This window comes from Eublepharis macularius, chromosome 1, assembly GCF_028583425.1.
Source record: "Eublepharis macularius isolate TG4126 chromosome 1, MPM_Emac_v1.0, whole genome shotgun sequence".
Classification (NCBI taxonomy): domain Eukaryota; kingdom Metazoa; phylum Chordata; class Lepidosauria; order Squamata; family Eublepharidae; genus Eublepharis; species Eublepharis macularius.
The window spans coordinates 220,623,037-220,649,873 of NC_072790.1; the positions used below are offsets into that span (position 1 = coordinate 220,623,037).

At 44.2% G+C, this 26,837-nt stretch overlaps 1 protein-coding gene across 1 annotated transcript; it reads left to right on the forward strand.

Annotated features, from left to right (window-relative positions):
* The first annotated feature begins 4,442 nt into the window (after window positions 1-4,442).
* DNAJC27 (DnaJ heat shock protein family (Hsp40) member C27) lies at window positions 4,443-21,952 on the forward strand. The gene is made up of 7 exons (XM_055001544.1): window positions 4,443-4,646; window positions 8,520-8,602; window positions 9,306-9,375; window positions 9,911-10,075; window positions 14,527-14,649; window positions 17,012-17,172; window positions 18,164-21,952. The coding sequence occupies exons 1-7, from the start codon at window positions 4,569-4,571 to the stop codon at window positions 18,294-18,296; spliced, it is 813 nt and encodes a 270-aa protein (XP_054857519.1). The 5' UTR covers window positions 4,443-4,568; the 3' UTR covers window positions 18,297-21,952.
* Window positions 21,953-26,837: the final 4,885 nt, after the last annotated feature.

Sequence of the window (26,837 nt, forward strand, 5' to 3'; positions counted from 1 at the left end):
AGAATACACTTGAATACAAGACCACACAGAAAGTAAATCACTTGAGCGTCTCCATGTAAGATGTCTTAGGGAGACTCTCAGGCATACTCCACTGCTAAACATGCCCAGAAGCATGCAGGGACACTGAAGGAAAACCCTCAGGACATATTGTCAGTAAAGCCCACAGAACCGTTCCCCCAAAGATGCTGACCCAACTGTAGATATACGTTTACCAATATTATGTTTACCAGTATATGGGGGGCAGAAAGCCAGGGCTGCGGTGGCGGCTTGCAGGGTGAAGGCCTGGGGGGGGAGGCAGCCGGAGCAGACCGCCCACTCGCTCGCTTCCCTTCCTTCGTGCCCACCAAGACTCTCTCCAAGGCTGGTGACGGAGCCCCGCTGTGTGTCTCCTCTTGCCTCGCACGGGCCCTGCTGGGCAGACCGCAGATTGGGCATCGCTGCCCAGCCCCTGTATGCAAAAAGGCCCTCCTCGACCCCTGGGCTTTCATCATGGGGGACATGAAAATGCCAGACTTTGATGACCTGCTGGCTGCTTTTGACATTCCTGACCCAACCAGCCTTGATGCCAAGGAAGCTATCCAGACAGCTGGCGAGGAGAACGAGAACCATCTAAAGCAGTCTGGAATTTGTATTGATGAAAACGCATCCTTGTCTCACGTGGCACCAGCTTCTGATGTTCCAGTTGTGTCATTGTTAAGAACATGTGTCGTCAAGAATCCTTTGAAGCAGAAAAAGAAGGTAACCATCTAAGACCTGCTACACAATGGATTCCATGTTATTACATTTATCATACTCTTAAAAGTCCAAGGTTTTGTCCTTGTCTACACATGACGACTGTAGACAGGGATCATAGTTATGAATGTTCTTTTATGTGAAAAGATAACTAATGATAAGTAGACTGTTCCTTCCAGACATGCTAATTTTTTTTACACCTGGGAAAGCATGGAAGAGGCAGCATGGAGTGGTACAGTCTTCTCTGCCACTTCTGGATTCCATTGCTGCTTTAAGGAGCTACTGGACTCGAATCTTGCCAGTCATTGTCTAGTCGGGGCTGGGATACGTAGATGAAGGGGTAGGGCTATACAGATAGAAACTAGCTCAAAACCAATGGTTTTTACTGAATTCGATGGAGAAAAGTTCTGCCCAGACACCGTAGTCTTTCATATCAAGTTCTTCATGTCCCTCTGCGCTCTGAGGTGAGATTGGTGGTCGTGAGGGCCAGGGCCTTTTCAGCAGCTTCCACTTTACTTTAGAATGTCCTGTCTCTGAATCTGGCATCATCATGGTGTGACTTTCAATCCCAGGCCAAAGCTGTTTAAAATACCAGATGCTTTAAAACTGATTTCTTCCCTTTGCTTTATTGTATAATAAATGAGATTAACATAGTGTGCTAAAGGCAGAAGAGAGCCTTTTCTGACATGTAAGGCAGGGATGTTCTGTCTCTGTCCTTCGGATTTCATAGTTAATTAGAATATTCCTGTTGTTATTGCTTTTAATACTGCTGCTGTTTTCAAATGATCTGGTAGACTATATTTTTTGTCCAGTGTTATTTGGGAGGTCTTATTTTTTTAAAAAAAATAATTGTTGTGAACTGCCTTGAGATTTCTGTGTGGAGACTTGGTATAAAACAATACAAAATAAGTAATTAAAATGAAACATAAATGGTCTATGAGAGGGGGATAACTAGCTTCTTGCTTAGACATATGGTCACCAGGGGCAGGTTGAGCCAATACACTTTCCTTCCTGGTCTGTAAGACAAACACCTTTGTTCTATTCATATTCAGTCTCCTGCCAGTTTGGCTCACATTCAGCTCACCAAGGAAACTGATCATTTGGTGAGCTGTGTAGATGTATCCAGGAGGGAAGGCAGCATAGTATACCCTGATCTCATCAAATCTCAGAAGCTAAGCAGAGTTGGGACTTGAATGTGCTATCACCAAGGAAGATTCTGCAGAAGGCATAAGCAAACCACCTCTGCGTCTTGCTTGCCTTGAAAATCCCTTGCTGTGGTTGCCATAAGTCAGTTGTAACTTGACAGCATGTCCTATGTGGATGTATCCAATTGGCATGATTACACTGCTTTCTCTCAGCTGCTCCCACCACCACCTTTGTGCCACTACCAGCTGAGCAAAAGATATATTTGAGGTTTTTGAGTTGAGACTTACTACTTAGATTCTCCGTGTGCTTTTGGTGTCCACTAATCTTGGAAACTGATCTTGTGATCAGTAGACATTTCTTTTTATACAATAGCAAAAAGCAAGAAATAAAATTTGTCCAGTGTTGATCTTTTAATGGATGTATAGCACTGCGCAGGTGTAAAGATAAGGTGAATGGCAAATGATACCAAGATTTACACATTGGGCAGTGACCTGACTAAGACCTTAGGGGATATATGCCTGCACTCCTCAAACTACTACTCATCTTACCTCGTGATCAAGAAGTAATTTAGCAGGTGGTGGCAGCTTCTGAACAAAAATACTTTTTGAGATCAAAGTTAAGACTCAAAGATTTAAATCTTGCACTAATCCAGATTGCCAGTCACAGCTGGATGGTGCTAGGATAACAAGCAGAGCTGGGGGGGGGGCAGAGATAATCACCAGGCATTCCCACCTCTGTGATTCTAGCATTTTCAATTTCATTTCCTAGGCTCTGATGACTCAAGGATCCCAGAGCAACTCCATCTGAGCATACCTTAGTTAGTATATGGAAAAATGCAACAGCTAATACTTGGTTGGCATTCTGTGTGTGTAAAATTCTGTCAAGTCTCAGCTGACTTATGGTGACTCCCCAAGTGTTTTCAAGGCAAGAGACAGAAGTGGTTTGCCATTGCCTGCCTCTGTGCAGCAACCCTGTACATCTTTGGTGGGTCCCATCCAAGTATTAACCAGGGCCAATCCTGCTTAGCTTCCAAGAGATACACATACATTTATACTACCTTCCATACATTCTTTTCTAACCAGTTCCTCCCAACTGCCCCCCTCATCCTATACTTCAGTAACGCTTCTCGTCCTTTGTGAGAGTTAAAATTTACCATATATTGTCCAGAACAGCAGTCATGGCTCAATTAAACCTGACAGTGATCTACTCTTCATTTGAACTAAATGCTAAAATGCACTACTGCATCTTTTGATTTGGTGGTCACACTCCCTAAAAGCACAATTGAGGTTGAGAAATATGAAATACATTACTTGCAACAATACACTAGATGGTGTTATTGCACTGCAAAATCCTTATCAAGGGAACCCTGGAGAAACACAGCTAGAGTTCTACTGTTAGGGAAGCACACCTCCAGTATAAAGGAGTTTACCACACAGGGACAAGCATGTTTGGTTTCCCTAATACTGCGATACAAAGCAGCACCAACAGGGTTTCCATATGGCAGGTTTTCTTGCCCTGATCCCCTGGCAATGGCCACCCCCACATACACATATCATCAGCAATGGAATATGGAATATGAAATATTCAGAAAACTGGATACATAGATTGTTAATAGCATATTATTAATGAGATAACATATTCAATTGCCCATTTAAAAAACCCAGAAAGCCTCCTAGTGTGTGTGTGTGGGGTATGTGTGTGTGTGGAATTGCTGTCATGGGGACAGGACATGGAAAATGTGGCCCCTGTGGGCAGGACCAGGAACATCCAAACTTTCCCATCCACACAGCAGCCATCCAGGCTTTGCTGTGATCTTTCCCAAACCTTTGCAGCGAAATAGGTTGTAGAAAAGCTGGGGGAACCCCCCAAGAGGTTCACAAATACACCATGAGGCTATGGGAGAGCCAGGAAAAACAAACTTCTTCCCAACAGCATCAAATCCAGAGCTAATAACCTGTGTGAAAGAGGTCTAAGACAGTTATTCTTCTACAAATGTGAGAAAGAGCCCTCTGAACAGATCGTTTATTTATTGACAATATTTATACACCTGTCTTTCTTGCAGATAACTGGGACCCAATCCTTCCCACTCACTCTACCATCCGGCATCCGTGCTTCTGAGATTACAAGCTTCCAGACCAGAGGGTTGATTTACTTAAAATATTTGTAAATTTCTATCCTGTAAGTTCTAAGCGACTAGCAAAACACAAGGTTTTAAAAACAACTTTTAAAAAGTAAATGAAATCTAAAAGGGAGCTCTGACTCTGAAAAGCTCACACCCTGAAAATCTTGTTGGTCTGTAAGGTGCCACCAGATTCAAATCCTGCTCTTCTTCTGCAGACCAACACAGCTACCTCCCCCCATTGTTACTCTTCTTGTTACTGTATTATTATAGACTAACACACAACCTCCCTATTTCTCTCCAGCCTCTAAAGAAATGGCGGCTCCCTCGTCCCATTACAATTTAGATTTGACAACTCTGGTTCAGTCTCGCGAGATTTTCTAGCTCTCTCGTGGCGCGGAGCTCTCTTTCCCACTTCTCGCGAGATTTCTAAGCAGCGCGAAGTGTCAGGACCATGGAAGCGGGTTAGCGGAGGAGAAGACCCGGGCGGGGGCTCTGGGCAGCGGCCTAGGTAGGCTTCTCTGAATCGGGTCCAGCGTCTGCTATACAAGCAGGCCCCCTCCACGCGGAGATGGAGGCGAAGCGGAAGGAAACGCGCAAATCTTTGAGAATCAAAGTCATCTCCATGGGTAACGCGGAGGTTGGCAAGGTAAAGGGAGGGGTGGGTGGGAGCGGAGCACATTATTGGCCCGTGGGAGATTGAGTGACTGGGCGGGAAACCAATCCGGTGTGTCCATCTTACAAGCTCTCTTCTGACAGTTGAGGTGGGTTGGAACCGTGGGCACAAATTCTGTCGCCTACGGCAAAGGAAGGCAAGAGGCATGTCAACACGGACACAAATATAACGGGAGCTGAGGGGGAAGACGTGGTCGTTTCTGCTCACAGCCCGGACACTTGCTTTTAATTTTTACCTTAAAACATATCTTGACTTCCTCCTCAAAAGTGCCCTACTCTATTAAGCCAAGTCCAAACAGTTAGCCACAAAACAGAAAACATTAAATAGAAATATATTATAAATTGGCGGACAGATTTCTGAAGTAACTGATTTCCTTCTTTCCTTCAACATGTTTTTATTTATTTATTGCTATAAAAAAGCCTCAGAGCAGCTAACAATGAAAAAAAAAACATATTTCAATAAAAGCAAGCAAAATAAAAACAGCACTAATGACAATTATAAATCCATACCAGACCAGCATGGCTACCCTTCTAATACCAGAAGCAGGTTTCCATAAATATAACACGGAACTGGAATGAAATTAATCTTTCTCTGTATGCTTAACTTAACAAATATGTTTTCTATTGAGCTTTAGAACCTCCAAACAAGTGAGCCTTCCAAGTTTCATAGCAAAGACACCACTGTTGAGAAAGTGTTGCTTCTTAAGAATTTAAGCCTTGTCCATCTAGTCCAGCATACTGTTTCACACAGTGGCTGACTCCTCCTCTGCCCTTCCCGTTGCCTCCTAGCTTTAGTATTCAGAGGTTTAATTATTTTGAATGTAGAAGCTCCCTTTACTCATCACAGCCAGTAGCCATTGGTGGACCCTATCCTCCATTAATTTGTCTGACCCCATTTTAAAACTCAGAACAGGGCACACTGGATACAGAACTGTCAACACTACAAACAAGATACCGGTGTAGAAGAATTACACAGTTCAATTAATTATGAATTTATAATATTTTTATCCCTTCAAAGTGCAAAAGTGCTAAGTGTTGTATGAAACATAAATTCCAATAATACAATAATACATCTGGTATCAAACATATATAACTAAGTCCTCAGACATGAAAAGTTCATGGGTCAATGGAAATCTGTATCTTCAAATATATTGCACAATGGCCCAAGGTGGCCTCCAAGTCCAGAAGACAACGTGGATGTTTAGCTGAACTCGTTTCTTCAGCTACGGGTTTCAGCCAGCATTTTCCCAGTACCTGTTTTATAGTTATTACTTCATCAGGCTATAGTGTCTATCCTAACTTGGAGGCCGCCTTGGGCCATTGTGCAATATATTTGAAGATATAGATTTCCATTGACCCATGAACTTTTCATGGACTTAGTTATATATGTTTGATACCAGATGTATTATTGTATTATTGGTATTTATGTTTCATACAACACTTAGCACTTTTGCACTTTGAGGGGATAAAAATATTATAAATTCATAATTAATTGAACTGTGTAATTCTTCTACACTGGTATCTTGTTTGTAGAGTTGACCCCATTTTAAAGCTTTCTGCACTGGTGATCATCACTACATCATGTGGCAATGAATACCACAAGTTATGCTTTGAGTGAAGAAGTACTTCCTTTTGTCTGATAGAGGTTTATAAAATTATATATTTTATTTATATTTATTTATATTTCAATTTATATACCGCCCATCCCCAGGGGCTCTGGGCGGTGAACAGTTAAAATCGATAAAAACAAGAACTAAAATCAATATACAAACAATAAAACAAATTAACAAAGTGCAGTGGTGGGGAGAACCCTCCCCCACCCCAAAGGTGGGAGGCCGACATGGCACCGCCCCCTTCAATCACTGAATGCCTGGCGGAACAGCTCTGTCTTACAGGCCTGGCGGAACGATAATATTGACAGAGCGTTCCACCAGGCTGGGGCCAGGACTGAAAAGGCCCTGGAGTGGAGAAAGTGGGTAAAGCGAGCTTCTCCCACCCTTACAATACTAGAACTTGGGGGGTACCCAAGGAAGATGATTAATTAAATTATGGAATGCACTGCCAGTGGAGCTAGAGATGGTCATGAGCAAAGATGGCTTTTAAAGGGGGTTAGACAGATTCATCAATGGCTACTAGACATGGTGAGTGTGGGTAATTTCATATTCAGATGCCATAAACCTCTGAAACCCAGAGCTAGGAGGCAACATCATGGGAAGACCTTGACCTCTGCACCCTGTTTGTTGGCCCTCCAGGCCAACTGGTTGGCTACTGTATAAAACAGGATGTTGAACTAGATAGAGCATTGGTCTGATGCAGAAGAGTTTTTTTTTATGAGTCCACTGTCCATTAATTTTAGGGAAATGTTCCCAAGTTTTAGTGTTATGGAAGGGGGAGAAAGAGTTGTTTGTATCCGCTTTCTTCTCACTGTATGTTATTTTATAAATCTTTATCATAGGTTCCCTTTGGTGCTCCTACCCTTTTGATCATTTTGGTTGCCTCTTGTCCAGCCAACCGCATCAGACAGTGCTGGCACTCAGAACAGGGCACTATCTCATGACCTAAGCACCTTTGGCTCAAGTGTCTCATCTAGAAGAAAGGAAAGGTCCCATGGACTTCTCTATAGAGGAAAGTTATGAGCCGCTATAGGAAAGATTTGACACTGGTTGCTATTTGCCCACTTCTGATAGCCTTCGATGCTCTCCACAAATGCATGTGAAGTAGGCAAGTTCTTTAGGTATTCTACTTCAAGGACATTTAGGGCAAAACAAAGTATTTAGCCTTATTTTGAACCGATATTACCTGCCCTCACACCTTCAGGTAAAGGGAATGATGGCCGATAGAAATGTCTGTCATTTAGCACATAACAGGCTAGCAAGATAGGTCATTGTTGTACCTGATTGACTCCACATGCATTCTGGATATTTGGTTTCAAATGACCCATTAGATTTTGTGCATTAACCCCTTTCCCTACAGTACATCAGTTTTTGTGGTTTTTAATATATTGATTATTCATACTGTTTTTAATCATGTTACTTACAAATGTATTTGTTATATCAATGTAAAACAAGTCAGGCTTTCATTCATTATTAAAAATTAGCCAGAATCAGGTAGGGGGAAGATGGAGAAATGGAAGGGTGGGGAAAACAGCCATAATTTTTCCAGTGAAATAGCTGAAGAAGAACATTCCACTACAGTTTTGTTTCAGTTAGTTAACAGACTACACACTTGACCTCATGAAGGTGCCTTATACTGGGTCAGTATTGTCTGCTGTGATCAGCAGCAGCTCTTTCACATCATATCCTACCTGATTCTTTTAAGCAGAAGTCAGAGATTGAATCTGGGACCTTTTGCATTCAAAGCAAGGAATGCCCCTTCCCCTAATCTCTCTCATGCATCTGTAAATAAAATGCAGTCAGAAAAAATAGAAATAGATCATTTCTCCTTGAAAACACACACACTTTGGGTAGCTTTTCTCTCTGCTCTCCCCACCACCCTCTTCTGAAACTGCAACACTTCGTATTTTCAGTGAATTAGTGGGAGCAGAGAAATGTCTGGTTTTGCTTCTTATGCTCAGTAGGCACCAAAGCGCCATCTAAAGAAATATAGCAGGAAATTGTCATCTGAATTTTTATCAAGGTGTGGAGTTTCAAAATGGGAGGATTTAATGGTTTTGTTTGCTTGTTTTGTTTTCAGTTGCTTAAATCTAATAGGCTGATTTAACACATAATCATGCAGGAGACTTTTTTTTTAAAAAAAAAGTTCAGAACTGTCTTTGCAAACTTCAGAAACCAATGAGCTGAACAGACAACTTGGCCAGCTGGATAAAGTTCACTGTTTTATTTTTTAGAGCTGCATTATAAAGCGATACTGTGAGAAGAGATTTGTGCCAAAGTACCTTGCAACAATTGGCATTGATTATGGTGTCACCAAGTGAGTACCCGTCTCCTGCTTCAGACAACAAATATGCACAGCAGCTGTAATAAAAGAAAATCTGATGTGGGGGCCAAGGAAAAGCACACACATGTGCAAATGTATGAAAAGAAAGATTACAAGTCATGTTCTGATTGAGATTCATGACTGTGGTGGTCAGAGATTCTGCTACCATGATAGCAGAGATTGTTGCTCAGGAGCTGCTGCTGTATCGGTGAGAATCTTGTGGTGCAAGTTATGTTCTCCATGCAGATGTATCCTAGGAGGCACTTCACATGGAGAAGGTTTTGAATTTATGATTTATTTATTTTATTTTTAACCCGCCCTCCCCGCAAGCGGGCTCAGGGTGACGTACAACATGGATTAAAATACAGCTTAAAATCAATTATAAAAACAGATAGAATGTCAGTCCAGCTCTTACTGTGGCATCTGTGAAAGCCTCAGTGAAAGGTAATAGAAGGAAAGTATAATGTCTGACTGCTTTTGTATTTCATGCCTCAGCTCCTCTTTGGAGTTACCAGAGTGCTTCTCAGATGAGCTTGTTGTCAAATTCTAAACAAGTATAGCAGAATTCATCTGTGCTTGTGGCTCCTCTCCCAGGTAGCAGTGTTTAACTGTTAAATCTGTCATTTTTAAAAAACTCAGCGAGAAAGTAGCTTTGGAGTGCCTATTCTTGGAACTGATGACTCCTTCCATTTTTCAGAGTGCAGGTCCGGGACAGAGAAGTTAAAGTGAACATCTTTGACATGGCTGGGCACCCCTTCTTCTATGAGGTAAGGAAGAGAAGATGGGGCAGCGATGAGGCCAAGGCTCAGAACTGGAGAGCCCTTGCTCTGGGAAGCTTTGTGGTGTGGTGGCTAAGCATGGAACTGGAAATCAAGTCTTAGCATGTCCTGTCCTGTTAAAGGACCTTAGGTAGCAGCTTCCTCTGCTTGAGTTCCTGGAGAAGTTCTAAAGACACACATCCTCTTATCTCCTTCTACCCAGAAGGGGAGGCGAAACTGACAGAACCGATATTTGCAGGCTAGGTAGAGAGGGGAACTTGACAAAGGCTTCTGATCTGTCTTTTTCGTACTCGGCTTCCGAACTAACATTGCGCCTCCCTTCACTTGAGCATCCTTGTGAAATTTGTCTCATTTAGAGACACTCTTACTGAATCAATAAGATTCATTTGTAAGGGTGCACACAATGGAAGATTCACTTATAGACTCCAAACTCATGATTTATGGTACTTGTGGTCAATTCGTTTTCTTAGAGTGTCCTAATGGTCCAGAGTAGCCAGTTGTTTTATTTCTGTGTTCTGTGTAGGTGCGCAATGAATTTTATAAAGACACGCAAGGTGTGATCCTAGTATATGATGTTGGGCAGAAGGAGTCATTTGATGCCCTCGACTCATGGCTTGCTGAGATGAAGCAGGAACTCGGACCACATGGAAACATGGAAAACATTGTGTTTGTTGTTTGTGCCAACAAGGTAACCCAAGAGGAGCATAAAATGTAGAAAATTTCTGCTTGTAACATTGATTGGTATCAGAGACTCTCAAATCATAGAGCCGTGTTTAGTTGGGAGCCTCTACTAATGTGACTTTTTAAAAGGATCAAACAAATTCATGAAGGATTTAGTAACCATTGGCCGTTTTCACACGTCCAGTTGTAGCACCATGCTAGCACCATACTAATGCATCGTGTTGCAGTTCTTCCGCTATACTTTCCCATCACTCGTGAATACCTGTTCTCCTCCTGTAATCGTTGCGCTTTCCTCTAACAAGCAATTTTCTGTTTATTACCCTTTGTGATGCTTCTTCAGTGCTTTTTTCACCTGCATGAGAATGCTGGGTAACGCCTGGTAACGCTTCTCCAGAGACCACCCACTCAACCCCTCCTCCTTGTTTGTTTTCTGAACCCTAGGAAAGGATTTTCCCGCCCAGGACCAGGAATCCCGCAAGCCTTTTCAAGCTTTTCGCAACAGTGATGCCCAACATTTTTTTTTAAATGGACACCCTGTGCCGCTCTTTCCAGCCATAGGAAGGGGAGGAGGGACCCGTTCCTCCCCATCCCATGGCTGGAAAGAGCAGCCAGCTGTGCAGGGCATTTAAAAGCAGCATTGCTGCTTTCAAACGCCCTATGCACACCTCAGGTTTAATGTGTACTGTTAAAGATGCACTTTGCAAATGACTGAACCCCCCACCCTCTCTTTTAAAATTTTTTTTCTTAGAGTGAGAGTGCCATAGCGCAAATCTTGGTGCCTGTTTTTTTAAAAAGGGAGGAAATGGGCAGGAATATGCTTTCCTCAACTATGACTCAAGCAAATCCACTGCCCGCTGTTGCGCTTTTTCTGTGGAATGTGAACTTTTGGAAGCACAACAAAGCGCAACGAAGCTGAACAAGTCAAGGCAATGTGTCATGATAGCGAGATCGCAGCAAAATTAGGGGAATATTTGGACGTGTGGAAACGGCCATTGTAGCTAAAATGGAGCCTTTCTGTTCAAAGTATGCCTACAATTTATACATATGGAGGCAAGCAATGATGAATAACAGCCACTATTGTGTCTTGCTAGGGAATATCTGTTTGGCTGTTGTTGGACTTAGTATTGATTGATTGGTCCAAACCAGGTGGCAGGTTTTATGAAATCACAGGATAGAAGCTATTTTTTAAAAAAATCTTTTTGTGTATTCTTTAATTTAAATATTTTTTGTTGCTTCAGTTGCATGTTACAGTTTAGCCCCTGTTGAGCTTTCTTACTGCAACAATTAATAGCAAGGGACAATGACTCAAAAATGAGTGATGATGGCCAGAGTGGCTTTTTTGTGCATTACCTGAAAAACTGCAGAACCACCTCCTCCCCCAAGGAATCTCCCAGATCTTGGATTTCTGTTTTGACTCCTGAGTATGCCAGAGGTGCACTTACTCCTTGCCACTGCTATTTGTTGTTTAACTTTCTTACTATTTCTTTTTGATGCAGTTATTAGAAAAGAGTCCAGTAGCACCTTTAGGACTAACCAACTTTACTGTAGCATAAGTGTTATTGTTATTTTATTGCTGTTCCTCGCCCTGGGAATATTTTATTGAAAAGCAAATTAATCGTTTTCTAAATATACAAAATACCATTTATTTATATGATTTATGCATGAAAGCTAAGATTATCTGAGACAATGGAGTCTGTGTTTCATTTTGCTTTGGATCACAGAATCTACAAAGAATTCAAAACTCCCACTGCTTGATTGTCTTCAGATAAACTATGTATAGCTTTGCTAATATTTATCATGTCACAGTGGCAAGCGGTCATGTAGGAAGATTTTCTGTTACTACTTTTTTCACTGTCATTGTGTACAACTGATATAAAGATATTTGAAGTCCCCTAAATCAGCAATGCCAAGTTAGTCTGCTCAAGTTGCACATTCTAAATAATGTTGTTTAATATGCAGATTACAAGATCTAGATTTGTGTGACTAAGATAGGCCTTGACAAATTTTCTGTAGATTGAGGTGGTAGTCCAGAAATATAGAAGCCAGACTAACTTTTCAGCCTTTAGGGTTTTGTAGATTAATGACCATACTTTCTAATTCTTGCTACCACAGCTTTAATCCTAACCTCTTTTCATATTTTCTCATATTGTTATTACTTTTATGAGAAAAGCATTGTACTATTTAAATAAATATAGAGGTTACCATCACTTCCACAACGAGCTAACCTCTAACCCATATATAAAGCATTTGTTTTTGTAGATGTGTAGAAAACACAACTTTCTTGGGTTGATTTACAGATCTATCCAAGGGCCTGTTAGGAGCCAAGTAAGGCTGTTCTCAAAAGATCTTCAGGCCTCCAGCTTCCATTATTTAAGATGCATTAATGCACTGTGAATGTTACATTATACCTTTTCATTGGGCAGAGCTTTCCAAAGCTCACCGAGTCCATTCAATTACAGTGGGAGGGGGGAATGGAGGTGTTGTTATGAGCTGTTGAGAGCAACTTGGTGCCTGGAATTTGTCAAGACTTGGATTATGGTATGGTAATTCTAAACCCTCTCTGCAACCATGAGGGCTAGAAATATTTCAGAACTAGTAACAAAGCCCGTTGCAGAGAAAAAATACAATGGGCTCTAGAAAAGGCAGGTGGGACAGGCATTCCCGCCTCCACCACGCCCTGATCCCTTTGATGGGAGAGCAGGGTGCCTGGGCCTGACATTGTTGCCTCCCCTGTGTCCTGATCTGGATGGGGGAGGGCAGGGCTGGCCAGACTTGGCATTGCCCCCTCCCCAGTGCCCCGATTGGGGTGGGGGGAGAGCAGGGCAACCGGGCAAGGCATTGGCCCCTAGCCAGCGCTCTGATCAGGGTGGGGGGGAGGGCAGGGTGGCCAGGTCTGGCATTGCCCCCTCCCCAGCACCCTGATCTGGGCCGAGGAAGGGCAGCAGCGCCAGCTGATCGCAGTGAAGAAGGGCTGGAAGGTGGGCCCATTCATCCTGCTGCCTCTTCTGGCTAAATTGGGTGGCTGTAGAGCCCAGGAGCGGTGCTGAGGGAACAGAAAAGACCCTGGAGCACTCCTGCGCCCCGCAGCTACCTGATTTGGCCCTCATTTGGGGTGAATCGGGTGACTACGGAGCCTGGGAGCACTGCCTTGGGGGCAGAAAGTGCCCTGCAGCTCTCCTGCACTCTGCACCAGGCCAAATCCAGCCCAATTTGGGTAGCTGCGGAGCCTGAGAGCACTGCTGGGGGAGGAAGGGCCCTGAAGCACTCCTGTGCTCTGCAGTGGGTTGAATTTGGCCCACTTTGAGCCAAAATTGTCCTACTGTGGCATACAGGAGTGCACTGTGCCATCAGGGAGGTGCTTTCCCTCACCTCCCCCCCATCAGCCTCATCTCTGAGAGGATGGAGGCCAGGTCTACCTGCCCTGCAAGTCTATGGCCAGTATATCTGGCCTCCACAGGTCCAGAGGTCAGGTTTACCCATCTCACAAAGCCATGGAGAGTAGATGTGGCCGCCGCATGTCCAGAGGCCAGCTTACAAAGCCATGGTGAGTACACCTGGCTTCCACAGGTCCAGAGGCCTGGTATATCAACCTTGAAAAGCTATGGTGAGTAGACCAGACCTCCATAAGTCCAGAGTCCAGATCTACCTGCCTTACAAAGCTATTGGTGGGTAGACCTGGAGGCCAGATCTATCTGCCTTGCAAAATTATTGGATCTCCATGGATCTGGGGGCCAGGTTTACCCACTGCACAAAGGCATGGCAAGTAGATCTGGCCTCTGTAGGTCTGGAGGCCATGTCTCCCTGCCTTGCAAAGCTATGACGAGTAGACTTGGCTGCTGCAGTTTTGGAGGCCAGGTTTTCCCCCCTTCCCTGCCCCGTGGCTGATCAAAGGTTGGAGGGAGGCTTGGAGGGGGAGTGAAGGCAAGCCTTGCTGCCTCCGTGCCTCCCGCTGCGTTTCCAGGCTTGGGAGGGAAGTCTGGGGGGTGGAGGAGGGCAGGAAAGCCGTGCTGCCTCCCATCTCCCCACCCCTGCATTTCTGGGAATGGTGAGTGGGATGGGCAGGAAAGCCGTGCTCCACTCTCAGCAGATGGAGGCTTGGGTGGAAGGCTTCGGAGAGGAGCGCAGGCCAGCCAGGCATGCCCCATGCTGGCTGGCCCAATCGGGGCTGAGGAGGGCAGAGCCGACCTGCAGGCCCTTCTCAAACCCCAGAGGCTTGCCTGGACTGCGCCTGAGCCAGTGAGTCATCGGTAATACGCTTTCTCAGTTACGTTATAGGATTCTTTAATATTTGACAGTTGCTCTCTATCTGCAGTTGTGAAGCTACTGTATCTGAGTAGTAAATCTGAGTCCTGTCTGCAGTGTGAATAATAGGTGTTGGACCTGAGACCTTCTCACAAAGAGAGACTGACTTGAGTGGTCAGCTGAAAGGCTCATGATCTTCTCTTACTTGTGTTTCAGATTGATTGTGCCAAGCTCCGTTCTATTGATGAGAGTGAAGGGCGCCTGTGGGCAGAAAGCAGGGGCTTCCTTTATTTTGAGACCTCAGCACAAACTGGAGAGGGAATCAGTGAGATGTTCCAGGTACAATCTGCTATGCCACACATGGCAGTTCTCCAATGGTTCTTCACTTTGACATCTGGTGATTGGCATGCTCTAAGCTCTCCATAATGAAAGCTCTTTGAAGTGGATGAGAGGTGCTTCCATTTCTGTCAGCCTAGCAGCCTGGAAGCTCTTAGTTAACATAGCATTGAAGCAGAATTGATTCTGCTGGGATCTTATCTATTTATTTGCATTTTTATCCTACCCATCCTTAGGGCTCAAACTGGTATATGTGGTCATTCCGCTACCTTTTTTTGTTTTCACAACAACCCAGTGAGCTTCATGAATAACCATTTAGTCTATCTCTGCAGCTTCATAGTAATCTAGCTGTTCTGTAGCATTGTGCATTTTCTCTCTCTTCTTTGGGGATATTATCTGGCAGGAATCTTTCTGTTCTGCTCTTTTCTGATTTAAAATTGGCAGCATTCTGCATTCTTATAACCCACAAGTTTTACTTGTAGAATATGTGAGATGAAGAACTAGCCATCCTTTCTGGAACCTATCCCCTATTTCTCCACAAGTCGATGATCTAGGTCGATCACTTTGTTGGGAGTACTCATGAAGAGACAGAAACCTCTTCCTAGGCTGGTTAATTCTGATAGGTTCTGCTTTTGGAGTGATATAATGAGGCAATCACTCCCAAAGCAGAGGCACAGCTGCATTTCCCCACCCACCCCAGGGAGACTGACTGGAAGGAGGCAAGGCCAGACTTATGCAGAGAGACAGAAGCCAGTCTCCTCTTTGAATGAGAACTTTAGGCTCCTGTTTGACTTACTTATTTTTGTGGATGCTCAGGAGGTTTCATTGTGTGAAAGAATTATTTTAAAAGGCTTGCAAATCCAAAATGTGTTGGGCTATGATGATAAGTTCTTGTCTCAGCTTCTGGTTCTTCATCTTCTCCTGCTTATCCTCTTCTTTTTGGTGCTGCCTTCATTTGTGCTACCCAAATGGATCCTTTCTGCTTCTTCCACTCATATCCAATTGGCTGAGGTCTCTGGCCTCTGTGTGGCTTGTGGCTGTGTGGGGGCAACCTACAAGAGCAGGCCTCTGCCACTGCCTGTTTTGAGATTGCAAGGCGGTGGCAGAGAATCGCTGCTTTTCACAGTCAGACTATCTTTTGTGGGTGTTGCAAATTATGCTTATTATATTTATTTATGCTTTTTAAAACTTACTTCCTGCTTTTCTCCCTAAATGGGAGCAGCTTATCACATTGTTCTCCCCTCTAACCACTTCATCTCCACAGCAACAACCTTGTTGGGTGGGTTTGGTTGAGAGAATGTGACAGGCCCAAGATAATCACATGAGCTTCCATGGCAGAGCAGGGATTTGAACCCGGTTGTTCGAGTTCTAGTATGACAGACTATGCCTCTAACTACTATGCTAAGTACTACTCTACTCTAACTATGCGTCTAACTACTATGCCATGCTGACTCAGATTGAGCTTAGAGGATGCATGCCACAGTGTTAATCTCTTCCAAATCCAGTTTCCTACACCAGGCTGAAGTAAAGCAAGCAGCAGGCCGTCTGAACATGAGAATATTTATTTATTTGTTTGTTTGCTTATTAGATTTATCCGGAACTGGTCTCCTTGCAATAAAAATGATTATTGGGGGAATTAGCTAGCAAGGAGAATGGCTGTGCAAAGAGGCCTTTCTGCAGTTTCACCACTGTTGCTGGTGGCATTCCTGCAGCCCAGTTTTACTCTGGCAGCAGTGGCGCTCACTCTCCTGGCCACCCTGCCGCCATATCGCTGCAGCAGAGAGAGTGGCCAGGCCTCCGGTCATCACAGCATCTTTCCCACCTGCACTGCCTGCAGCTTTGCCATCGCTGCCAGCAGCAGCAATGACTCTCCCTGCTTCACCACTGGGCAGGGATCCCTGCTGGGCCTCCAGTGTCTTCATCATTGCTTGGCTTCTGAGTTGAGTATTCCTCCTCCTTCCCTTCTCTTCTTGCATGCTTGTTGAGAACAGTTTGCTGCACTTGCCCAGTGAAGTGTTCTATGTTTTTCACTTTTTTGTAAGCCCTTCCCCCCTTTTTTAATTTTCAGATTTATCTGCAAGCCTGCCTTTGTGAAAGTAGCCCCAGTGTGCGGGTTTAAGTATCTGCAGATTGGGGACGCTTGGCTATTAGTATGTAAGATCATACATTAATGAATAAGATACAGCGCTGCAAGAGACTGGCCCTCTTTCCCATCTCAGCTACATGCAGGAACTGCAGAAAGTTCAAGAGAGGAAGGAGCAGCAGTAGTATGATACAGAGAAAGCTTTGAATTTGGCCTGGTTGATGAAATCAAGATTGTCAAGCAATGGCCTCATACCAAATAGTGCTTTCTGCTTGCTTTCAGACCTTCTACTCTGCTATTGTTGATTTGTGTGAGAATGGTGGAAAGCGCCCCACGTCCAGCATGAGTGTCAGCTTTACCAAAGAGCAAGCAGACACCATCCGGAGGATCCGCAGTAGCAAGGACAGCTGGGACATGCTGGGTGTTAAGCCAGGGGCTACAAGGTAACAAAGGTTCTGGCCTTTAGACAAGAAGTAATCCTTCTGGCATATGAAGCCAGGAAGAAAGTCCAGCCAGGGAATTAGGGCTGAGGAGCATGGGAGGAGACTGTGGACAAAACCATGTGTTTGTGAGCTGGGAAGGGAAAGATTTCCTGGAGATGTACAGTAAGTGGTGAGGGGAGGCTGATTTCTCTGTGGGAAGTCTGACCAGCATTAATTCCTTTTTGCACTCCAGCGGTGTGACAGGTCTGCACAACCCTCCCATTGCCAAGGACCACACCATTCTCTGCTGTTTGTGGCTCCAGGTGTCCAGAACCCATCACCACCATCTCACCCACCCCTTCTATCCCCACCCAGTCATCCAAAGGAAAGAGAACGCAGCAAAATAGATTGGCCACCATGACACTGTTTTGTTTCCTAGTTGTTAAACAGCAGTCAAGAGCAGGGGTGGGGCCATGGCTTAGGGCTAGAGCACCTGCTTTGGATGCAGAAGGTCCCAGGCTCAATCCCTGGTAACAATTACAAGAGCTGGTGTAGGCTAGTAAATATGAGACTGAAGTATGAATCAGGAAGTGCTTGGTTGAAATCTTGCCTCTGCCATATTGTCATTACTATCACTATTACTATTACTACCAGGTATTATCGCTTACTTTTTGCTCCCCATCTGCAAGATGGGGATCACACTGACAAAGTGCTCCAGGCATTCAGAAGCAAACATCAGATTTGTTGTCATAACATTTCATTCTTCAGATGACACAGTGCATTTTATAGGGGGAGGGGTTATTGCCAGAACCAGTGAGGCCTTCCACTTCAGGAAGCCAGAATCCATGAGCCAGTAGGTCGAGCCAAAATACACTTGCCTTTCCCCAGTGTAGTTCTCCCCCATGATACCGTAGTCCCAGCCCCAAAGCCCTTGTCACTCCTCTGGATCTTGTCACTTTTGATGCCTATAACCATGGCCACAATTCTTCTGAACTCTTGTCTTGTTCCCCAGGGACGAGGTGAACAAGGCCTATCGGAAGCTGGCAGTGCTGCTCCATCCAGATAAATGCATGGCTCCAGGCAGTGAGGATGCCTTCAAAGCTGTTGTCAATGCAAGGACTGCTTTGCTCAAAAACATAAAGTAAAAGGGGAAAGGAAGGGAAGAGGCTTCCCCAAGAGCCAGTGATCAAAGCCCTTCAAGGAGGGATACCCCTCTTCCTGCTGATCTTCCTATCCAAACAATAAGGGTTGACTCCTGTGTGTGTAAAGATGGTGAGGAACAAATAGGGGAAGTTCCCCTTACTGTGTGCACCTTGTTCATTCCAAACTGTTCCCTCCACTTCTGCAACCAACTTGGTGCAAATGGCGCCTCTGAGATGGATTCCTGAATCTATCTAAATGCCTTGGCAGCTGTAATGTCCGTTCTTTTCCCTTGCAGAGAAATTTGCCTTGGATTGGACTGATTCTAAAATAGAGGAAGTATTTGTGGAAAGTTTTCTTTCTGTGGCATCTCTGTGGTTTGTTATCCTGGACTTGGTGCTCTAAAGTTTAACAGGACTTACTGCAGTGCTGGTGCTTCTTGGCCCTATATCTGGCAACTTCCCTTTCAATTTGAATTGCTTTTTGAGCACTCTTCCTCAACAATTGGCCAGCATCTGCATTTCCTGTAACCATTAGTGCATATGCTGGCTGTTGGTGGCCCTTTTCCAGCTATTATGGTCTCTTATCTGCACTTTGGTGTGCAAGAAAACATGGTAGCAGGAAATGGACCTCTGGAAGCTACCATAACTAGTAAGTGCATAAGAGAGCAGATCAAGAAATAGACTGCTCCATTTATGGTTTTGAGTAATACACCCCTAGGAGATTCCATGCTACATGTTATTTCTGCTTTGTTGGAGTGGAGAATATCCAGAAATATTCTCCCTTTCCACACATTAGAGTTCTCATACCCAGGCCTCATTTATGGTTTGTCTCCAGAAATTCCTAATGTAAACCAAACACTGATCCTCAGCAGATAAGGAAACCTTATTCAGCTTGGATTTAAAAAGCATTTGACTTGGGGGAGGCAGGATTTGAAATCTCTCTGGTTACATCCTCATTTATATGTCAAGTTTAAAATTGCGGGAAACATGCTTCCCACTAATTCTGTAAACATTTGTGTGATTTTTCTTGAATATCTAGGAAACAGGGTAAATAGGTAAGCAGTGCTTCCCAAGTACATCCTGAAATTGGTGGTTTGCAGGATCAGGAAGGACTGCCTCTTCAGTCTCTCATTTGCCTGCATCCCAGGCTCTGTTAGAGTTGAAATCACCTGCTGTGGAGTTTCTCTAACATAAGGTGTAAGTCCTTAAAATAGGTAGGGGTTACTTACAGTGGACATAAATGACTGGAATTTGGAGACAGAGTGATGGATGTGACATTCCCACAGTGCTTTGTGGCACTGCTAACATTCTCCCTGATTATTACTGTTAATAAGATTTCACAATGTAGCTCAGTATAAAGGAGGCAACAGGTGGGTGGGTTGGGTTAGGTTAGGTGACGTGCCAAAAAGATTCTCTCCCCAAGGTATGGGGGGGAAGGGAGCAGGTGGCAATCCCAACTCTGAGATGTCTTTTGACCTCATTAGGAGTTAAGTCTTATTTGTGAATATATGTGTAATTTTATCATAGTCAACTGGTCACATGTAATGTAGTAATTACAGAAAACTTGTGTTTGGAACTCTCTTGCTGCTAACTAGTTTTGCCAGTGGGAACGTAAGGGGGGAATCATTATTTTCCTCCTCCAGTTATTTCATTGCTACTTGAACAAACATCAGAACATGTGAGGGGTGGGGGTGGGTCCCTCTCCTCTTGCTCATGAACTTCTGCTGGGTCCCTCTCCTCTTGCTCATGAACTTGTGCTATTTCCTTTTCTCCTATCCCCTAAGAGACTTAACGGATATGGTGTAGGAGAGAGGGACTCGCAACTGTGAGCGTTTGGGGTGTATGCCATTTCTTACAGGACAGGGTTGGATTTGCTGCCTCTCCTGTGTAACTGTTCGTGGAGTGACTTTGTACCTGCAAGCTTCACACATCACTTTCAGCATAATCAGGAGACTACCAAATGGTCTAAATCAGGTAAGGCTTAAAGATTTTCCCTCTGCAGCCCTGCTTCCTAGCACTTTTCTGAGATGGACAGAGGTGAACCCTGCAAGGTTGCACGTACAGGCAAATGTTAACCCCTGCAATGCAAACTGTTTAGCTTTTGATTAAAATTCCCTGGGGGGCGGGGAGAGACCTCTCCCACCAGCAAAAATGAATCTTTGCAATGTATGTATAAATATATGTTGATCCAGATGTGCACTTTAAACACTGATCTCCCATCTCCTTCCCTGTGGGCAGTGGTTTTTATGCTTGTAGACTCCAGCCCATCGCTAACAGCTCCCCCCCCCCCTCTTTGAAACTGAAACTTGGTCTTCAGACCATTGTGAATGCCTTGTAACGTAAAATATTTGTGACTTGATGGTTGCTGTGTGTTCTTGCATTTGCACTTTTTGCCTTCTGTGTCATGCATATTCTGTTGCCTCGCTGAGGTCTGCCTTCTCCCTGGTGCCTGCAGACATTACTTGCTGTGGACCTTTTACCTTCTTGCGCTCCCATTCTCTGCCCATTCTCTGTGCTGTCACAGCTTTCTAATCCCTGCCTCCCAGACCTGTTGGAGGGCACTTTTGCTCTTATTGTCATTTACCACTGAGAAGGATTGCCATAGGCTCAGAGCCAAGTTCTGTGGTCTGTGTGCTTGGCTTCCCACTGTAAGTGAAGGGTTCCCCCAGGAAAATAGTACCAGTAAACTAGCCTGTGTATGTCTCTGGCATATTTCCAATCTGTCAATTTTTTTCCCACCTCAAGAGCTGTGAACTTAAGAATGGAAAAGGTAATTGGGTCAGCCCCAGTAGCGTGAAACTGACCAGGTGAGGAAGGGGGAGATTAAAGTTGGCATCTTTCCTCATGCAAAAGAGAATGTGATTTTTCCTTGGACCTGTACTCAGATTCTTTTTGTCCATTACCTTTTGGATCTCACATGTCCAAGCTTTGCAGTTTCATATGCAAGTGTATTGAAGCTACAACCAGTTCTCTCTTTGAAAACAAACCTCAGTCTTGCTGTGTAACATGAAGTTACTGTATTGATGGCAAAACACCTGCTTGCCTAAACCAAACTAATGTGCAGAGATCAAAACATCAGTGACACTGATATAGCTAGGCTGGATCTTATCCCTGTGAGTGTCTGAATAGTGGTTTATTGTTACAGGCTTGTGTGCTAGGCTGGACATATGGAAGGCCCGCTAAACCAGTACCTACACAATGTGGATGATTACTTTTGGATGCTGTTACAGATCTGCCTTAGCTGTGCAATCCACATGGTTTCTGCTAGTCCACCAAGTACACAGCCTGAAGTTTGATAGACAGAGTATAAGGAGCTTTCATGAGATACAGGCTCTGGTGAAAGCGGATGGTCGAGAACAGATAAGAGCTATTTATGCACCTGCCCCTTCCCAGAGCCTTGGGTTCTGATTGCCTTGTAAGGAAATCTCCAGATAGGATTTTTGTGCAAAATGCCCTCTGCAAAGGCAGACTTTGCTTTTGAAAGATTAAAAGGGGCCTGTACAGGACAACTAATGTCCGAGCCATAAAAGCAGGAATCTCTTTATGAAGTGTTTTCTACATGCAGACACCCTCAGTCTTCTTTGTGTGGAGCTAAGTATGGATTTGAATGCACTGTATTTAATGTTAGCTGATGAAAAATGCAGAAATGCTGGCACTTGCATGGTCTTGTATAGAAAACCTTTGTTCTTTTGAAGTTCTGTATTTTTTTACAAAATTAAATCATATTTAAACTTCACTTGCTTTTGCTTTTTATTCTGTGTTTTGTTGTTTTATCATCTGCAAGTTACTGTTTTCTTCATGTCCAACTGGAATCTGAGATCCTTACATGTTGAGAGTTGTCTGTTGGAACAACTTGACACGTTTTGACATTTCGGTAATTAAGGAGCATGAAGGGACATATATGGAAGCAAAGGAATAGCTGCAGGTCAACCAGTATGCATTGACGTTTGATGGTCAAGGACATTTAGGATTCAAACACTACCTCCTTCACTGAGAGGCTTGAGGCAGGTCACGGTCACTTTGCACTTTGTGATTCCTAGACCATACCTACTCACTTTCTTGGCTACCAGTGCTGTACAGCTTTGAAGCCAGGAATTTTTTTTTCTCAAATTCTGAAATAAAGAGGAGAAATAACATAGCACTTGTTAGGTAGGTTGCCCCTCGACTCAATGGGGAAACATGTTCCGATGTTAGCTAACAAATGCAGGGAGTTTGCACCATTTCCTTTGCCTTTCTACCACTGAATCAAAGCAAGCAGAATATCTTAAAATTAGTTCCTCAGCAAGATTGGCAGTTGGTGGGCATAGAATGTTTTGCTGAGCAGAGACTGAGAAATCTCTACAAACTGGAGGCTCACAAGGAATTGGGGGGGGGGAGCTAAAATACTAGATTACCCCCTCAGTGCAATGGTGTGAGGCAGCTGGTCTTTGGGAATAGATGAGTAATTTCTTGCTCACTTAGCTTTACATAGTAATTGTTTGGTGCTAGAGTGCAATCTCCCTCTTGCACTTATTACTGTGGTTGGGGGCTATGTGAGCAGGAAACTTCCAGCCATGAGCCTGTACAGTACAGTGTAGGGAGGAGGGCATTTTAACACCCCCTTTCCTGTGCTGTGCAGAGGAGTTTTGTGCTAGGGATGCATGCCTCACACCCTCCAGAATTTTTTAGGCTGCTAGAGGCTTGAGTAGGTCAATCCCTTCTCACCCACTATGTTTCTTTAACTAATGGTCAACTGCCCTCTATGTTCTCTGATTTCTAGAGGGCAATAAGCATGCTTACTCCCCAGAAAGCTGTTTTGATTTTTTTATTTGTTTTTAAATGTACAAATCAGTCTTCTGCACATCAGGGGAGTCCCCCAATTCAGCAAAAAATCCTGCCAGGTTTGTCAGTGGCTTCATTTTGCTGCCCTATAGCCACATGACCATCAAGTTGACTATTAAAGGGGCAATATGGCAGATGTAAGAATATGAATACATCCTGAGCTAAACTTTATTGATTCAATTCTGCCCTGTGCTCTAATAAAATAAGCCTTGGAGTAGCTGCCCGAGTTTTAATTGCAGTGGCCACTGGGTGCCATTGTAGGTCTACATACTACTAAAAGGGAATAGGAATATCTGCTTGATTTTAAAAGCAGGCCTTATCTGAAGTCTTGCCTGTTTCATGGCACACCAGTGCTGTTGAAGCATCAAATCTGGATCAGGTAAGCTGAAAATAGCTGGGCATCGATATTGGCATGCCCATGCTGAAAACTGCCAATTTGAAGTACATATATGGCCTTGAAAGCAGGACCCCAAAAAGTGTGGCTTGTTTTGCTGCAGCCAAAATTGTCTTGGGCACTGTGACAGTCTACAAAGCTAAGGATTTGCTGCAGCCTTCCTTTCCATGGTTCATCATTTGGGCTTTTCTCATTTTTTTTGCCCGTAGGTAACTATGAAATCTGCATGGAGAATTATTGTACAAATTGAAGGAGTGGATTAAAAGTAGAGCTTTTTGTCCTAATTTCAATAGTTCTGGAATGTGTAAATATGTGTTTTCTGCCGTCAAATTGTCCTGACGACCCTATGACTGCAAGACCTCCAGAATGTCCTACCATTAACAGACTTGCTTAGATCTTGCGAACTGGAAGATATGGCTTCTTTTATTGGGGCAGGGCTTAACAGGGACCTTGGATTCCTAACTTTCTATATTGCTAATATTTTGCCCCTTGCAGATATTGCTTCTGCTATACCTCTATAACTTCCTATTGTTTCTGCTTATCTCATCCTGTGCCTGTCTAACAGCTGAGTCGCCCATGTTGAGGAAACTGATTACTGTATGGATTGGATCTTGTTCTGAAGTGGCCTTCATAATTTCCCCCCCCCACCATGTTCTGTTGTGTATATAAATTAGCCTGATGGATTTACACTCCTGTGCATCTGATGAAGTGAGCTCTAACTTGTGAAAGCTTATTCCAGGAGGGCCACTGGACTTGTTTTATTCAGCTGCGTACAAACTAACTTGGCTACCCATTTGGAATTCGCTTCCTTAAATTTTCCACTCTGCTAGTAAGAAGCTCTGGGAAGACTAGCTGAACAGCAAAGTAAATACTTGGTAAAAATGGGCTTTTACTGGTGCAGTACTTAAACTTGTATGTCACAAGAGAGATTTTCCAGAATCAGAGAATGTATACAACATGTATTTATTTAATAGAGGATGTGCTGTCAGAGGAGGTTTTAGGGTAGGCTTATGCAAGTTAACAGCATATGCTGCTTTCCAGTGATGAAGCTCAGTCCTGGAACCCATGAAAAAGCAATGATTAATTAGTGCATTTTTATCCTGTCCTTCTTCCCAAGAGCTCAACATGGCAAGTACATTTGAGCACATGAAGAATGCTTTACCTTTCCTAGTATGGTGGGAAATCTGGGGTTATGGTTAAGAAATAGTAGCAGTCCCTGCACATCTGGGCAATAGGGCTTAGGGGGCTTCCAGAACAGATTTAAAAAACATGATTCTTCAAGAAGTCCTTGGAATGAAATGGATTTGAGGTATATGGATATCAATATCTTATCTGAAATTAAATGGTTTGTTATTTTATGGACTTCGAAATATTTATTTGCTGGAAGCAGAAAAGCAGCATACAAATTAATCAACTAAATTCCAGAGGAATTGCCATGTTAGACTGTTGGAGCCAAAACAAGCAGGACACGTGTGGCACTTTAAACAAATTTATGATCTAGCATAAGCTTTTTTCATCAAAGGCTTGAAGTGGATCCTTGGTTGGCATACATACACACTCTCACACCTGGTCATTTGGTCCAGCTGTTTACAACTTTTTCCCCTTCATAATCATGCCAACAAAGGATTCAACAAAGGTGATTGAATGGGCAGTGGTGGAGCAGCTGCAGGTTTTCCTGGAAGATGCATCGGTCCTGGACCCATTCCAGTCTGGCTTCCACCTGGGCCATGGGACTGAGACAGTGTTGGTCGCCCTCACAGACGATCTCCGTAGGCATTTGGATCGAGGCGGGTCAGCACTCCTCGTGTTATTGGATCTTTCAGCAGCATTCGACATGGTCAACTATGAATTGTTGACCTACTGCCTTGCCGATGTGGGGATACGAGGGACTGCCTTAAAGTGGCCTGTCTCTTTTCTCCATGGTTGGGGACAGAGGATGGTGCTAGAGGAGAGGGTGTCTGCACGCCAACCATTGGTATGTGGCGTCCCCCTGGGGGTGATTCCCCATTGTTGTTCAATCTGTATATGCGCCCCCTCGCCCAGCTGTTAGGGAGTTTTGGACTGGGCTGTCACTAGTATGCTGATGACACCCAGTTGTTATCTGTTGTTGGACGGACGGCCTGGCTCGGCTCCAAAAGCCCTGATTAGAGCTTTGGATGCTGTGTCTGGTTGGGTGAAGCAGAGCACACTGAAGTTGAATCCCATGAAGACTGGGGTCCTGCACTTGGGCCATGGGACATTGGAGCGGGAGGGATCCAGCTTCTGGCCTTCAATGGGGCACAACTTTGTCAGTCAGAAGTCTTGGCGTGATGCTGGACTCCTCTTTATCAATGGAGGCCCAGGTTGTGGCAGTTGTCCGGTCTGCTTTTTTCCATTTTTGGCAGCTTGCTCCCTCTCTCTCGACCTATGACCTGGAAACAGTGATCCATGCAATGGTCATCTCCAGATTGGATTACTGTAACTCGCTATACGCAGGGCTTCCCTTGAGTCTGACCTGGAAACTACAGCGGGTCCAGAATGCTGCTGCCCGTGTCCTGATGGGTGTGCCTTTCAGGACACATGTAACTCCAGTGCTGCAGCAGCTACACTGGCTTCCCATGGAGTTCCGGATCAGGTTCAAGGTTTTGGTATTAACCTATAAAACCCTAAACGGACTGGGACCAGCATACCTGAGCGACTGTCTCCTCCCCCGGAGGGTGCTGAGATCAGCTGGTAAGTACCTACTGGTGGTTCCTGGCCCCAGGGAGGCTCGATTGGCCTCAACCAGGGCCAGGGCCTTTTTGGTCTTGGCCCTGACCTGGTGGAACTCTCTGTCTGAGGACACCTGGGCCTGCCAAGATCGTCTCCTTCAGACGGGCCTGTAAGACGGAGATGTTCTGCCCGGCGTATGGTTGAGGCCATCAGGGATTCCATCAAATAAGCCTCTTTCCCAGTCTCCCCTATGTCTGTAAGGGAGGTATTGACCATCTACTCCCCATATATGAGCGACCATGCATTGGTTAAGCTGCACCTCCACCTCCATCAGATACTATATGGTTTTTATACGGTGAGCAGGTGTTTTATTAGAAGGCTGTGTTAAATTATTGTGATTTTATCTCTGTATATTTTATTTACTGTTGTGACCCGCCCTAAGTCCGCTTGCGGGGAGGGCGGGATATAAATATAATAAATAATAATAACTCATAATTCTGATGAAAACTTATGCTAGAATGAAATTGTGTTTATCTTTTAGGTAGTACAAGATGCCTGTTTGTTAATAAAGGCTTCCAAGCGAATGGTGTGACTACTAAGCAAGCATGACATTCGAGTTAATAGAAATTCTGATGTGA